General features: G+C 40.8%; 1 protein-coding gene across 6 annotated transcripts in view; it reads right to left on the bottom strand.

The window, feature by feature from the left end:
* SYT7 (synaptotagmin 7) overlaps positions 1–14,729 on the bottom strand; it is a 752,204-nt gene that overhangs the window by 132,866 nt on the left and 604,609 nt on the right. For all 6 annotated transcript variants that reach the window (XM_073657964.1, XM_073657965.1, XM_073657966.1 and 3 more), the window contains one exon: positions 11,266–11,401. In XM_073657964.1, the coding sequence (XP_073514065.1) occupies positions 11,266–11,401 (136 nt within the window). The remainder of the gene's footprint in view (positions 1–11,265; positions 11,402–14,729) is intronic.

The raw sequence follows: 14,729 nt of genomic DNA, 5'->3' as shown, positions 1-14,729 counted from the left end.
ACTAATAAACAAGCAAATCTCTCCCTGGCGCTGCAGCACCTCTCCCTACTCTGCCTGATTCCGGTGTAGATTGTGACAAGCAAAGCGGCGCCAGGTCTTATTTACACCTGATGATGCTATGCGGCCAGCCAATCACTGTAATGCCACAACCAACATGACTGCGGTATTACAGTGTGTGGCAGGCAATCGCTGCATGTTCATTGCAAGGAACGCCAAACATGCAGGTAGGGGAAGCCCAAGCAAACCCGGAAATACTCGAGAAGCGCTGAGCATGTCGAGCAGTGAGATGCTCGGGCAAGTACCGAGCAGTGGCGACCAAGTTCGCTCATCACTAGTAGCCATTTTTAATGCAATTTACATCAAAATTCTACATATGTTGACGTTCTGCTGATACGTGTATTTTCTTTTTTTTAATTTTTATAATTTATTGCTAGGGGGACTGACCACCCCTGCTGTCTAGGAGCAGTGGCCAAATATGCACAGTGTTTACAAGCTTTTTCTTACTGCACTGCACTGAGGCCGGTCGGGATGGATGAAGTGTGCAGCCCCTAATCCCGGCTGTCTTTCTCTACCCCCACTGCTCTTCCAATGCTGCAGGGCAGCATATGACTACACTGGGAAAGCACACAGATCAGGCCAGTGGCTCAATGAAGCCTGAACTACCAATCCTCAATGAAGCCTGATCTACCAATCCTCAATGAAGCCTGAACTACCAATTCTCAATGAAGCCTGATCTACCAATCCTCAATGAAGCCTGAACTACCAATCCTCAGTGAAGCCTGATTTACCAATCCTCAATGAAGCCTGATCTACCAATCCTCAATGAAGCCTGAACTACCAAACCTCAATGAAGCCTGAGCTACCAATCCTCAATGAAGCCTGAATTACCAATCCTCAATAAAGCCTAAACTACCAATCCTCAATGAAGCCTGAACTACCAATCCTCAATGAAGCCTGAGCTACCAATCCTCAATGAAGCCTGAACTACCAATCCTCAATAAAGCCTAAACTACCAATCCTCAATGAAGCCTGAACTACCAAACCTCAATGAAGCCTGAGCTACCAATCCTCAATGAAGCCTGAATTACCAATCCTCAATAAAGCCTAAACTACCAATCCTCAATGAAGCCTGAACTACCAATCCTCAATGAAGCCTGAGCTACCAATCCTCAATGAAGCCTGAACTACCAATCCTCAATGAAGCTTAAACTACCAAACCTCAATGAAACCTGAGCTACCAATCCTCAATGAAGCCTGAATTACCAATCCTCAATAAAGCCTGAACTACCAATCCTCAATGAAGCCTGAACTACCAATCCTCAATGAAGCCTGAACTACCAATCCTCAATGAAGCCTGAACCACCAATCCTCAATGAAGCCTGAACTACCAATCCTCAATGAAGCCTGAACTACCAATCCTCAATGAAGCCTGAACTACCAATCCTCAATGAAGCCTGATCTACCAATCCTCAATGAAGCCTGATCTACCAATCCTCAATGAAGCCTGAACTACCAATCCTCAATGAAGCCTGAACTACCAATTCTCAATGAAGCCTGAACTACCAATCCTCAATGAAGCCTGAACTACCAATCCTCAATGAAGCCTGAACTACCAATCCTCAATGAAGCCTGAACTACCAATCCTCAATGAAGCCTGATCTACCAATCCTCAATGAAGCCTGATCTACCAGTCCTCAATGAAGCTAAACTACCAATCCTCAATGAAGCCTGATCTACCAATCCTCAATGAAGCCTGAACTACCAATCCTCAATGAAGCCTGATCTACCAGTCCTCAATGAAGCCTAAACTACCAATCCTCAATGAAGCCTGAACTACCAGTCCTCAATGAAGACTGATCTACCAATCCTCAATGAAGCCTGAACTACCAATCCTCAATGAAGCCTGAACTACAAGTCCTCAATGAAGCCTGAACTACCAATCAAGCAATGACACAATTTTAACCAGTTATGTTTGACTCTGAAAAGCTGGTGGGCAGCAAGCTGTAATGGAGACTAGTCAGACAGACGGATCCCCAGTGTCTTCTCCCCGCCTGCTCCCTTTGAGTGTCAGATCTCTCCCTGCATCTGTATATAGGGAGAAACCTGTCAGTTACTGGCAGAGGATGGAGAGAAGCTGCCGGGGACCTGCCTGTCCGCATAGTCTCCTGTGCTGCTTGGTTCCCGCCGGCTTTTAAAGTACGCCACAACGTTTCAGAGTCAAACATACATGCCTGAAATCAGGCTGCCCGAGTCTGACACATGTTGCCAAGGACAGACAGTATGCAACCGTTATTAACCTGTATATGGGTCTGTGCAAAGAAATGCCCAAAAGACCAGAGTATTGCATCAAACACAGTACTTTTATTGAACACACGTGAACATTTTTTTTAAAAGACAACCCAAGTACCGCAAGAGAGGGAAAGACACTCCACAAATTCAATTATAATGACCAATCAATTTCAGAGCATAATTATACAAATAGTCTCCATTATCAATTTATAGAGTATAATATACAGATAAAGTGACTAGTGCATTGTGCAAAAAATGAGTCACTTAAGACAATCTGAAGATTTCTCCTAATTACATATCAAGGGTAATATAAGTCTATATATCCTAGATGTCTGGGATTAAAGTGCAAATGCATGCCAGTAAAATGCAAAAAGGTATATCTTTATTATATAATATTGCACATATAACAAAATCCCACTTGGGTAATGAATCTTTTCAATATAGTATAAATAACCCTATTATAGTCTATATATTCAAAGGGTGTAACTAATATTGGACAATCTATAGGCTCCAATAGACGGTGTACTTACAAACTGATAAGGGAGATGTAGAATAGCTGTCCCGCACCCCAACGCGCGTTTCGCCCTTTCTTCCTCAGGGGGCGTGTATGCAACCGTTGTCGGGTTCCCATTAAACCAGTTATTCCTTTAAACTATCTATATAAATTGTGACTGAGAGGGAAGTAACTAGAAAATGTTGATATTTATAAAAAAAAACTTTTGGAATGCCTCTTAAATTTTAGTACTGGCTTTCCTTCAGCAGGTTATGCCCTTAGGTCATGGGCCCAGTCTGGTAACAAAGCTGAATGGAAATGCTATTATTAACTGGCAGGCTCGGATATAGGCAAGATGAGATACATGAGTAAGAGTGACCTGGTTTGGGGTTGAGGATGGCTTAGGGAGGCCTCCTAGGTCACCTTGGTGTTGAGGTCCTGGTCAATTGCCCATGTGCTCTCCTTATATTCAGGCTCTAGTAATGGTGGTCTGTGAGGGATAGTTATAGGAAGGTCATTTGAGGAAATAAGCCATACATTGCTTGGGTCTTTAATTCTTGTAACATCCATCTCAGTTTCTATGTGATCATTATTGAGTTTCATATATTTTTAAATAGACTCTGCTTGAATTCCTAAGCCCTCATAACCCAGTATGAGATGTTTCATTATAGTAGTGCTTCATGGTAAAGTGCATTAAAGCGAAATATCTGCGTAGAGAGCTAATGATCTTCCCAACTACTGTGCTCATACTTGATGTTAGTGAAATGTCATGGAGCACCTGTACCTTGCAATGCAATCACGCTTATTTCCCAGCCAAGTAATAGAAGACGACTTCTATCTCCGTCGACTCCTATGAGACCAATTCCTTTATAATCAGTTTCAGTGTCTCAGAGTCAATGAGTTAAACTATCCAGAAATTAGCTTTTTTTTCTCTCTTTCAGTCGTCTTCTAGGTTACACGAAGCTAACAGACCTGTATCTGAAAACGGTAGACTTCATTTCGGAAAATCCCCATACTTGGAATGAATATTTGTTGCCAATTTTTGCAATTAATGGGCTCATGTTAACTTGACTTTTTCATGTCTTTGGATGATTGGCGGCAAAATGGCAAAGTGTCTTCACGGCTATTAGTTTATTTCTGCTTGTGGTCAACAGGAGAGAATGACCACAAATCCCCCGTGGATAGGAGGACGTTCTCCTTTCCACTGAACTCTTACTTTTCGCTGTATTTATAGTAATGTTTCATTCACTGACGACCACTGGATCTCCCCGCTGGGGGCTGTCACATGAGATAACACTCAGGATTTCCGTTTCACTACCCCCACACTGCTCCACTGAACCTGTTCCTTGAGATTCGGGGAGAACCTCAAAGGCATAATGGAGCTAGGATTAAAAGACAACAATATAATAATTAAATTGAAGGGATCCAGTAACAATGGGAGGTAGCATGTCCCCATCTGTCCACGTCTACAAAGGTGAGGTGTCGCCAGGTAAGAATATTTGTGCCAGTTCACACTGTCTTGATAGACTGAGTCAATGTCAATCAATAATCAGGGCATTGCAGACTTTATACAGCCTGATAGGACCAGAATGCAGATGCGCCATGATTAAGTTCTTGGCTTATGGGATGTCAAATACATATGAATTGATGTTTTAACATTAATTTATTATGTCAGAATCAGTTTCCCATCACACCCCATAGAAATGCTAATTCTTCACATAAACTTAGCAGAAGTCAGAACCTATAGCCGGTCCCCACTGTCACGATTTCAGTGACTAGAGATTGACTTGACCATTTTATCTGTTGTCAAAAAAAATGTGCATCAGAAAAATGACCAAGTGTATAAATCAGGTTTTTATGTTAAACGCATTTTTCAAAGATTTTTTCAAAGATTCTTTAATTTACTCTCTATATATATTTTTTTTAAAAAAACGACAGTTTTCACTCTCAAAATAAGATGGCACTTCTGTTTTGTAGAGATCACTTTTCAGCAGTCATCTTAAAGGGGTTGTTCATTACTTGGACAACCCCTCCTGAATCCATGTGTTTTCCCCCTGGTAAAATAATTACACTTATATTCCGGTGCAGACACTGTTCCAGCGGTGTCATCTCTAGCTCTCCCGGGGCTTATGTCACATTGTTATGTCAAGCGATCACTGCAGCCAATCAGCGCTGGCTTCACTCTCCTACAGACATAATTTACATCCAGGGGAAGTGAGAGCTGCGACTGCTCTGTCATTTTTTCTGGATGTCTTGGTTCATCCGTAGGAGAAGAGAGTGGAGAAAGTGCTGACTGGCCGAAGGGTAAGCCAGTGCCAACACCACTGGAATGGAGGTGAATATATGTGCTATTATTTTACTGGGGGAAACATAGGGATTCAGAAGGAGCTGTCCAGGTAGTTGATCCCAAAAGCTCTGGATGGCGCAGACTCTGTCCAGCCATTTAGATTAAGGCGGCTGGAACCTGCAGTGTCGTCAAGACTGACAGTATGAGTGTGTACTGTCCAGATGGAGTCATCAGCTCCCCGCTCCAGCCAATTGGAGAGCACCACACCCTACTTAAACTTCCAGCTTTCTGCTGGAAGCTGCCAGATATACAGTAGTCTTGAGCTCCTCTGGATTAGTCCTGTTTGTTTAGATCCTTGTAGTATTATTGTTCCTAGTTTAGACCTCAGCTTGTGTTTCTTATTCTTACATCTTCTGATTTTGTAATTTCTTCCCCTCTTGGTTCTGACCGGGCTACCCGACCATGTCTGCCAGCCTGCAACACAGTACAGCAGCTTATTCCGTGGCCCCAGCCCAGGGGCCCCTGTTTAAGTTCAGATCCCTGTAATGAGGTTAAAAGGTGAAGGCCAGGGCAACTCCTCGGATCTGGTAATCGCAGTGGCTTGCGCGAAGGCTGTCCGCGGTAGCCATTTTAGACTTGCCAGGCGACAACTGACAGAACGTCATTACATACAGTATATCGAGAACACAGGACCACACCTGTCACAGTATGTGATGTCACAGCTTACCTCCTGCACCTCCCTGCACAATCCATATCCAAAGAATTGAAAATAAGGAAGATGATGAGAATAGTGATAGTGATGTGTCAATTTTACTAATGTATTTCCAGAGTGTACTGCTCCCTTCATCAGGTCATAACCATCACAAGGTTAAAAACTCATCAAGAACTCATTGTGGAAACTTAACCTAATACAACTTAAAGGGAATCTTTCAGCAGGTTTTTGCTATGTTATCTGAGAATGATGTAGGAGATGAGACCCTGATTCCAGCGATGTGTCACTTACTGTGCTGCATGATGTCATTTTGATACAATCACGGTTTTATCTGCTGCAGATCTAGCAGTTCTCTTAATGCTGAGCTCTGCATAACGCCGCCCACAGAACTGATTGGTAGCTTTCTGTGTACTCTGTGCATAGGCAGAAAGCTGCCTATCGGTGGTGGGGGTGTTATACACAGCCGTTGACGAGGAGGCATGAGACACCTAGTCCTGTAGTGATAATCTCCTGTTGATATAACACTGATTTTGTTGAAACAACAACACACATGCTAGTAAGTGACACATAGCTGGAATCAGGCTCTCAGCCCCTACCTTTTAGTGTTCTCAGCTTAGATAGCAAAGGCATGCTGGCAGATTCCCTTTAGTAAAGTTAGACAAAGATATTTTAAAAGGATAGGGATGGGGCATCTCAAGGAATAGTCTTGACCATTTCACCAATTCATTACATTTTCATTCAAAACATGTATTTTTTATTTTATATGTTTTTAATGAAAGTATAAGGAGAATTGACATAAGAAGACTCTTGGAACTATTGCCTTCATCTTCATTTTTTTAAATTTTTTGGATGTAGATTCTGACAAGGGAGTCAATGTGCCGCTCCAATCTGATGTAATGAGGTCTCCTGAACTACTCAATTCACAACCCACTCAAACTTGCTGGAACTGTATGATGCTGTGTTTTTTTGCAGAGTGAAAATATGCATCGTAAAAAACTCACCAAAAACTCATTGTGGGAACTTAACCTAACACAACTTAATAAAGTGAAGAAGAAACATACATATTAGATGGTGTTGTGATCCCTTAAGCATTGTTACAGACTTGCTATGCTATGGGAGCACCCCTTCCATCCTTTTAGACACTCCTTACACAAGGACCTCTGCACGGTTCTCAGAGCATGCCCACTACTCTCTCTCACAGAAGTCAAGGACAAGTCTTCTCTACACTTGTTGATTTGCCTATGGAACATGGTTATGTTGTAAAACATATCTTTGAATGTCTTAAAGGGGTTTTCCTGCCTGGTTACAAGTCTGCAGTCACTTTATGTGACTGCAGTATTGTGAATCCTCACATCATGCACAACGCGCGTTGTGAGGATTTTCTGATGCCAGGAGAGGGTAGTCATGTGATTTGCACACTTCCAGCCACATACTGACTAGACTTATCTCACTCAATACACTTGCATTGAGTGGGCTGGGCACGTCTACTCGGCATGTGACCACATTTATGGAAATCAAATACTTGCAGTCACCCTCCCGGCGCCGGCACTGGAGAATCCTCACAGTGTGCACTGTGCACATACAGTGACTGCAGACTTGTAGCCAAAGCCCGGACAACCCCTTTAACAGCAGCTCATAATTACATACAGAAAATAGAATAAGAAAATCTACTCTCATGAAATAAAAACAGACTGGAAAATCATCCAGCATATAGGTACTCACGCACTTGGGGAAGGAACAAAACATGACAACACCACTGCATCAGATTAACAAGCGGGCGGGCGCAGGGCCCGGGTCCACAATCAGCTTTGGGGCTCATGCAACTCAACCATTTTCTACATTTTCCAGCCTCATTAACCGCAAATAACTAATAAGAAATGTAGAATTTATAAGATATTCCGCATCTCGAACCCTTGCAGGATGCTACTTATGGAGATCTGGCACGTACAGTTTGCTTCTCACGGTGGCTGCTGGTAAAATGAATGCACTTAGTTTTCCACAGCTTGGTTTGGATTTCACATCCCAGAGATATTTAATCTGTTTTATTAATGCTGCAGAAACACTATCTGCATCCACTATTCTAGAAATAGCTTCATATCAGGAGAAAGATGAATTGCTTGTTATTGTTTTCAGGTTTCAGATTCCCCCTCGGACTAATTACCCCTCTACTCCGTATATTCTTTGCTGACCACTAGAGATGAGCAAATCTTTAAAAATTCTATGCAAATCACTGTGATTTACTGCAAATCTCTAATCTGGTGAATGAGTCCTGCCAGGAATACAGATGAACGCAACCTTTACTAATTACATTTTTCCTTCATTCTTCAAAATGCGAATAGAAATTTCACCATCTCTAGTCTACCAATGATGTAGTGAGCACATTTAAAGGGGTTGTTCACTACATCATTGTTTCATCCGAGTGCAGTCCAATTTTTTCCAAGGACTCATTGACTTGCATGGCCGAGTGTGCTCTGAATATCGGATGCAAATCGTGCATGGTGTGATTTTTTTCCTCGGACAGACTCGACCCTAGAAAAAAAATTGGACATGTGCAGAGCCCCATAGAATAACATTGGTCCGAGTGTGATTCAATGCTTTGTCGGATCGAACTCGGACTGAAAATAAGGCCATGTGCACGAGCCTTCAAAGCGATGTGATGTTTGCTGTCCCGTACCAATAGGCATCAGAAACAAGGTCTTGTCCTTCAATTATTCCAAATAACCAATACTTTTACCACTAATAATTTTATCACTAATAGTTCAGTAAGTTCTGGGCAAATCAGTTATTTTCTGCCGGGAAGTCAGGTTTACACGCACATGCACCCACACATACTCGCTGTCACTCACAGGCTTTTCTGGAGGTATAGAGCTGTACTAATTCCTCCACTGCTATTATCCTGTCTTCTTTAAGTTCATTTTCTCTACCTCCTGTTTGTCTTGTTAACTTTTCAAAAGATTTATTATAGATATTTTCAATTTATTTATTTATTTTATTACTTTTTGGAATTTTATTTCTGCTTCGTATAGTCTGGATTTATGCCAAGAACAAGTCAGTTCCCTCCACTTCATTTTTTTTTTCAGTGGCTGCCTATTGATTCAGCATTAATCTAGGAACACTGTGGACCGTCAGGGTGACCTCCATACTGTCAGTATCGCTGGAACAGAGTGGGTTAATGCGACCAGTGCCACATTTACCTATAGTGACAGCCTGTCTGTAGGCAACTCTTGGGGGAAAAAGGCTCAAATATATATATATATATATATATATATATATATATATGCAATCATATGTAAATGATGGGTATCCCCTAGGACAGGGATGTCAAACTCAAACACACAGAAGGCCAAAATGAAAAACTTGAACAGAGTCGCGGGCCAACCAGTATACAGTATAATGGGCCCCATATTGTCCTCTATACAGAATAGTGGGCCCCGCATAGTCCTCCATACAGTATAATGGGCCCCATATAGCCCTCTATACAGAATAATGGGCCCCACATAGTCCTCCATACAGTATAATGGGCCCTGCATAGTCCTCCATACAGTATAATGGGCCCCATATTGCCCTCCATACAGTATAATGGGCCCCGCATAGTCCTCCATACAGAATAATGGGTCCTACATAGTCCTCCATACAGAATAATGGGCCCCACATAGTCCTCCATACAGTATAATGGGTCCCACATAGTCCTCTATACAGAATAATGGGTCACACATAGTCCTCCGTACAGAATAATGGGCCCCCCATAGTCCTCCATACAGAATAATGGGCCCCACATAGTCCTCCATAAAGTATAATGGCCCCACACAGTCCTCTATACAGAATAATGGGCCACACATAGTCCTCCGTACAGAATAATGGGCCCCACATAGTCCTCCATAACGTATAATGGGCCCCACATAGTCCTCCATACTGTATAATGGGCCCCCCATAGTCCTCCATACAGAATAATTGGCACCACATAGTCCTCCATACAGTATAATGGGCCCCCCATAGTCCTCCATACAGAATAATGGGCCCCACATAGTCCGCCATACAGTATAATGGCCCCACATAGTCCTCTATACAGAATAATGGGCCACACATAGTCCTGCGTACAGAATAATGGGCCCCACATAATCCTCCATAACGTATAATGGGCCCCACATAGTCCTCCATACTGTATAATGGGCCCCATATAGTCCTCTATACAGTATAATAGGACCCACATAGTCCTCTATACAGAATAATGGCCCCACATAGTCCTCCGTACAGAATAAGGGGCCCCTCATAGTCCTCCATACAGAATAATGGCCCCACATAGTCCTCCGTACAGAATAATGGGCCCCTCATAGTCCTCCATACAGTATAATAGGCCCCACATAGTCCTCTATACAGAATAATGGCCCCACATAGTCCTCCATACAGTATAATGGACCCCACATAGTCCTCTATACAGAATAATGGCCCCACATAGTCCTCCATACAGAATAATGGGCCACACATAGTCCTCCATACAGTATAATGGGCCCCACATAGTCCTCCATGCAGAATAATGGCCCCATATAGTCCTCCATACAAAATAATGGTTCCACATAGGGGGTTGGTTCTGGTGTCGTGGGCCAAATAAAACCACCCAGCGGGCCAGATTTGGCCCAGGGGCCAGTGTTTGACATGTATGTCCTAGAAAGACCAAATGACAAGGCTGTGGCGGGTACTGAATTTTGTGAGCGGTGGATAGGGCAGACTAACAATTTAAAGTCATACATAAATCAATGCTTTTTTTTTAAATGGTTCAGATTGCTTAATACAAATAAAAGAAGTAATACTCACTCTCCGATCCCCAAAAACCTCTAGTTCTGAACTGTACACAACCTGCGATGGTCTATATTTCCTAATGCCTTTTCTACGCACTTGTTTCTTGATTTTATTTCACTTATATAGCGCTAACATATGCCTCCACACTTTACAGACACCATCATCACTGTCCCCATGGGGGCTCACAATGTAGATTCCCTATCAGTATGTTTTTGGAGTGTGAGAGGAAACCAGAGAACAAGGAGGAAACCCATCCAAAGATGGGGAGAACATACAAACTTCTTGCAGATGTTGTCGTTGATGGGATTTGACCTCAGGACCCCAGCGCTGCAAATCAACAGTGCTATCCACTGAGCCTCCTGTTCTTCTAACTATTGGCTACTGCGTTGACCCGCCTCAAGTACGGATTGGCTAAGTGGACATTTCTCATCATTTGTGGTGTGTCGAGATGGAATCGGGAAGTAGAGACCAGCAGGAATTGGGTTAGAGTTGCAACAAGATCAGTGCAAGAATAATAGGGTAGAAGTATTAGTGTATTAGTGTACTTCCTTTATTATTTTAAAACACCTTTAAGGTGGGTCTATATGATAAATGAGTCCAAGGTGCTGGACAAGAGCTCCTGGGATATAATTTCGGGTCTGAATATGGATATGTAGGCAATTAACAAGGAAGGACAAATGTACTCACCATGAGCATCTCGCTGGTCAGGGAATTCACAAGGTCTGACACTGAAGAACGTTGGTCTGCTTTTTTGTCACCTTCTTCTGGTTGCGCTTGTCCCGGCACCACTGATGTATTTGACGTTTTGGCACCTGCTGGTAATCTTAAAGAAGAAAAAGAAAGAACCGTTAAAAGTTGCACTGGATTTGCATGCCGTGGCCTGGGAAGTGAATTAATGGAAGCCATCAGCCATTGATCCTGAGAGGGTATTGGAGTTCTCCCAAGTTGACCTTCCGCAGTAAACCAGTCAGTAAGCTATACATGCTGTGACATTTAGCAGATGTTTATTGAAAGCCTGGTCTGGGGAGGCATGAAATGAGTGATGGACTGTATATACACGGGGACTTTTCATTTTATAAAGGCCAATTTATCTCTAGCCATTCGAAATGGGAACGTGAATGTGTCGAATATTTTAGCTATGTAGAACATCTTAATATAAAGGCATACTGTATAATTTACACTGATGCTTTATGTATTTCCTATTCTTTTTTTCTTCTAATCTGTCAAGGTTTGTTATGTCAGCCCTTGCCCTGGCAGTCACGCACACATGACTGACTGTCAGGGATTTACTGATATAACAAACCCTAGAGGCTTTGTTGTTTTTCTGGACATGGCAGCTTCCAAGCCGTGGCCCCCGTGCTGGCGCTATCTATTGGGTTTATTCAGTCATATAGTGTAACATGGTTTTTGTTTCCCTTCTGTATGTTACATTTAGGAGTCACAAGGCTCAGCTGTTCAATGCAGCAGGTCAGACACCACATCATATCTGTGCTGATGTATTGCATCCAGATTAAAAATGCTGGCCAATCTAGATTTCCTTATTTCAGAAGATATATATTTATCTTTATGACATTTATTATTTTATTTCTGATTTTATTATTCATTTATTATTCATATTAATCAATATAAATGTTAATCAATTTCAATTTATATTAATTTATTGTATATTAATATTGGTTTATTATTTCAAATTCATTTATTGTTAGCATTATTATTACTATTTTATTCTGATATTATTTTATTTATGATATTATAATTTATTATTATTATTTATTATTCATATTAATTTATTATTTATTATTGACTTATCATTATTTTATTCTGATATTATTTTATTTCTGCTATTATAATTAATTCATTATTATTAATTATTCATATTAATTTATTATTCATTATTGATTTATTATTGTTATTATTTTATTCTGATATTATTTTATTTCTGATATTATAATTTATTATTATCATTTATTATTCATATTAATTTATTATTTATTATTGATTTATCATTATTTTATTCTGATATTATTTTATTTCTGATACTTTAGTTAATTTATTATTATTAATTATTCATATTAATTTATTATTGATTTATTATTATTATTATTTTATTCTGATATTTTATTTCTGATTTCTTATTTTCTTTTCTTAAGTCACATGGCAGCATACAAATTTGTTGGGTTTATAGTCCAGATTGGTACTTGTAGACTCTACAGTAGCCATATCAATAGCTCTGTGCTCAGACGCTAATTATGAAGAAGTTCTTCTTTGTAGGCAGTCACAGCGCAAATCTTAGACAACAATAAGCAGCTGAAGTAAATCAGCTGCACTTTCTATAAATGTGTACTTAAGGAAAGCATTTAAAAGTAACTAATCTATGGATCAGTAACTAATCTACAGATTTGGAAAATATTAATTCTCGCCAAAACACTATGTGCAGTGCTGTTTCAAAGCTTAGCTTATGCCCCTTTAGAAATATCTTCCATCTGCTGCTCAGTAAGATCTGTATACTGAACCTAATTTATGCACATGACTTTTCCTCTCTGAGCCTATCTGCAACCCCTTTCTCAGAAACTGATAAAGGGAATGATCCATAAAGTTATTTGAATGCAGTGAACTGATCTTGCCAAAGCAGCAGTTGAAAGGAGCCTTTTAAGGGAGTTGTCAGCCAAAATAAAGTAATGAAATATACAAAAAAGCAATAACTTTGCAAAGGCTGATCAATAACTATACATAAAAAAAAGTTTGGGTACTATTTAAACTTTTGAACTAACTTTTCGTAATACATTAGCCTGTGGCAAATCTTTTTCCTGAAAGCCAAAAGTTTTAATAAATTTGACGCATTTTGGGCTGTCTTATTACTTAGAAAATAAGAGAAAACCCTGTTTTTTTTGTGCCATTTTTTTGGCTTTAACTTTGTCTAAATGTTGTTGGCGGTGCCCCCTCCCACTGAATCCTGAAGTGTAGCACATATATTGTGTATGAGATAATTTGCACTATTTAATTGGAATAAATCGAAACATAAATTAATTCCGTCATTGTGGAAAACTACTGTTGAAGCTGAGCAATTCATAGTCCATCCAGGTAAATTTCCAAGCATGTAAAATGTAGGTCACATTATAGCACATTCCCTTGGGTATATCAAGTACAGAGGGCATATATATGTATACGTACATATATATGCATCATAAGTGAAAACAATTGTTTGTTTGTACAGTTAAATTGGGTTACAATTTGAGAAAGTCTCTTGGGTTCCAAAGTCCCCCTGAAAGGGAAAGAGTGAAGTGACGGAGCAGAGGTTAGACACTGGTGAGGAGGTCAGCAGAGACATCATTACATTTAAAGGGTAGAAGGACAGAAGCAGCAGACCCTGCATGCAGAGCACTAGCACATTGAGAGAAGATCAGCTTATACAGTGAATACAGAACAAGAGAAAGAGACATGGGGTTACACAAAATTAGGATTCAGCACTGGTGTATCACAAAGCCAGCGGCTAAAAGGATCTCTGCCCTGTTAAAAATCCAGGCGAATGAGAAAAGTTGGAAAGGGTTGGGGTGGGGAATAAAGCAGGGAGGAATAAGGGGGGATGCACAGACAGCTGTATGAGAGAGAGGTCAACGTTAGTGAGTATGACCGGCATGACACCGGTGAGGTAGAGAGCAGACAGGGAGAGAGCGGCAGACAAACGTGTTAACATTGAGTAAGCAACATTCAAGGCTGCAAAATAAGAGACAGATTAAATATGGAGGGTATGTTAGGCCAAGCACAACCCAAACCAAATCCCGAACAGCTCTAGAACTATTTGTTGCGTTATTACACATTGCCTTCATACATGAGTGGGGTTTTGACATGTTCCTTCTCCAGGTTTGACGAATCTAGGCCAATGTTACAGAAATATCTATTGAGGGGTAGTTAAAGATGGTTATATGAGATCTGCTCCCTGGGAGGTGGTAGATTTACATTTGAGATGCGCAAACTAGGCCAGTATGTGCGTTATCAGTGGTCTAGAGGGGTTTCCTAAGCACATTTAGATTTTTAGGGAGGGATTAGCATTCGAGCCGTTATGAATAATAAATTAGCATTTGCAAAGCTGCTAAGATTGTAAGAAAACATAGAAAAAGAAAGGCAGAAATATCCCAATTAGAGCGTGTGAT

Source organism: Phyllobates terribilis, unplaced genomic scaffold (assembly GCF_046119375.1).
Source record: "Phyllobates terribilis strain yellow unplaced genomic scaffold, ASM4611937v1 Scaffold_13__5_contigs__length_258822181, whole genome shotgun sequence".
NCBI classification, from domain to species: Eukaryota; Metazoa; Chordata; class Amphibia; order Anura; family Dendrobatidae; genus Phyllobates; species Phyllobates terribilis.
Note: the sequence above shows the minus strand (reverse complement) of the source record. Positions and strands in the feature narration are given on the sequence as shown.